This window comes from Ostrea edulis, chromosome 5 (assembly GCF_947568905.1).
Source record: "Ostrea edulis chromosome 5, xbOstEdul1.1, whole genome shotgun sequence".
NCBI classification, from domain to species: Eukaryota; Metazoa; Mollusca; class Bivalvia; order Ostreida; family Ostreidae; genus Ostrea; species Ostrea edulis.
The window spans coordinates 86,529,021-86,531,520 of record NC_079168.1 but is presented as its reverse complement, the minus strand read 5'-3'; the positions used below and the strand labels follow the sequence as shown (position 1 = coordinate 86,531,520).

The window sequence follows — 2,500 nt, the reverse complement described above, 5'->3', positions numbered from 1 at the left end:
AACTTGAATCTGCACTATGTCAGGAACCTTTCATGTAAATGTACACTTCTCTGGCTCCATGGTTCTTGAGAAAAAGATTTTAAAAGACTTTCCCTATACATTTGTATGTAAAACTTTGTTCCCTTATTGTGGCCCCAACCTATCCCCGGTGGCCATGATTTAAAAAAACTTGAATCTGCAATATGTCATAAAGCTTTCATGTAAATGTAAACTTCTTTGGCCCAATAGTTTTTGTTGAGATTTTTAAAGATTAATTTTCTCTCTATATTAGTATGTAAAACTTTGATCCAATATTATGGCTCCATCCTACCTCCGCAGGCCATGATTTTAACAAACTTGAATCTGCACTATGTCAGGAAGCTTTCATGTAAAATTCTACTTTCCTAACCCAGTGGTTCTTAAGAAAAAGATTTTTAAAGATTTTCCTATATATTTGTATGTAAAACTTTCAATTCCCTATTGTCGCCCCATCCTAACGACACTAGCTGGTGTTGCTGAATTCCAACTTTTTAATATGGAGTCCACTCTGACTCTCCCTCGCACATGTCACGATATAAAAGCGGGGTTAACAGTCCGAAGAATCTCGGATTAATTATCAACTAGTGTACGGGTAACAATCATGAGAAAAAGAATCGATAATCGGAATCGAAGAGCCAAAAACGATCGACAATCGATTGTCGGCAACAATCGTTTCATCACTAATCTAAATTAGAAAGATTTCACTTAAATCTCTACTCAATAGCTCAGTGGTTCTTGAGAAGATTTTTAAAAATTTCCCCATTACATTTGCATGTAAAATTTTATCCCCTTTTGTGGCCCCACCCTACCCCCAGGGGTAATGATTTTAACAAACTTGAATCTCCACTATGTCAGTGGTTCTTGAGAAGATTTTTAAATGGCCCCACCCTAATTTTACATTAATGTGATTATCTGCCCTTTGAAGGGAGCACGTCCCTTCATTTCAACAAACTTGAATCCCCTTCACCCAAAGATGATTTGTTCCAAGTTTAATTGAAATTGGCCCCGTGGTTCTGGAGAAGATTTTCCTATGTATAAGCATGTAAAATTTTGATCCCCTATTGTGGCCCCACCCTACCAGTGGGAGCCATGATCTGCAAGCAAATTTGAATGTATTTTAAATTATATCAGGAAGCTTTCAGGTAAATCTTCACTCTTCTGGCCCATTGGTTATTGAGAAGAAGATTTTTCAATATTTTCTTTATATATTCACATGTTTAAATTTGATCCCCATATTGTGACCCCAACATACCCCCAGGGGTCTTGATTTTTATAAACTTGAATCTGCACTATGTCAGAAAGCTTTCATGTAGATTTCAGTTTTTCTGGCCCAGTGGTTCTTAACAAGATTTTAAATAACCCCAACCTATTTTGTTGTTGTTGACATTTTGGTGATTATCACCGCTTTGAAGGGGACATGGCCTTCATTTGACGAAACTTGAATCCACTTTGTCTAAGGATGTTTTGTGCCAAGTTTGGTTGAAATTGGCCATGTGGTTCTGGAGAAGAAGATGAAAATGTAAAACGTTTATGCCAACGACACCGACAAATTTTGATCAGAAAAGCTCACTTGAGCCTTCGGCTAAGGTGAGCTAAAATATAATGATTCTATCATAAAAACCGGACCCAAACCAAATCCAGACCCGAACATCATGACCCAAATTTTTCGGGAACTCGTTGCAGCCCTAGTGTTAATGAAATCATAATTGTTAAATGGTGCCATTTCAAATTCTATTGAAACCCCTCTAAAATTCCTAAATTTCATCACCATAGACTGCCTTCCAACAAGATATTAAAAGGCACTGTTTCAGAATCAAGAACATACCTTTGACTACACTAGGCTGTTGTAGAATGTTATCCCATGCATTAGCTAATTCTTCCAATAAGACATAACTCTGGGGGTTGTACTTGTTGCTTGAGTCCAGGAGTCCAAGGTGTACACATTCACCAGCCATGTAATCAGTGAACATGCTCAAAAGTGTGCACTTTTCCTCAACTGTAACCTGACGATTTATGAGGTACTGAAAAAAAAAGAACCCAAATACAAATTAAATCAAAGTACTGAAAGACAGGGTCAAATTACTCAATGCATAACTTTCAGAAATGGTGCAGTTTTGCTAATATGATAATTCATATGGAAACTCTCCAGACAAATTCTTTAATCAGACATAGGTCTTGAGTTGCAGATTTACATACAACTTCCTATTCGTGTTTTCGATATAAGAAAAGAAGTGTTCAAAATCAAAAATTTCTTGAAGTCCTTCCTTTTTTATGGTTTTGAGGCCAAAACGAATATCTAAAGGAATGCTTGTATTGTGACCTCCTAGTCTTGTGGCCAGTTAGTTTTGTATAATCAATATGATCCAGAACTCGATATTCTTGGTTATCATTTCGCCGAGATAGTTCCTTCCTTAATAAACCTCAATATTCTTGGTTTGTATCTTATAGTGAGGGTCACCATTTTAACTTGTGCACTTAGCTC

General features: G+C 36.7%; 1 protein-coding gene across 1 annotated transcript in view; it reads right to left on the bottom strand.

The window, feature by feature from the left end:
- LOC125651896 (uncharacterized) overlaps positions 1-2,500 on the bottom strand; it is a 19,656-nt gene that overhangs the window by 2,883 nt on the left and 14,273 nt on the right. Inside the window, exon 2 of the mRNA XM_048880741.2 lies at positions 1,844-2,039. Coding sequence (XP_048736698.2) covers positions 1,844-2,039 — 196 coding nt within the window. The remainder of the gene's footprint in view (positions 1-1,843; positions 2,040-2,500) is intronic.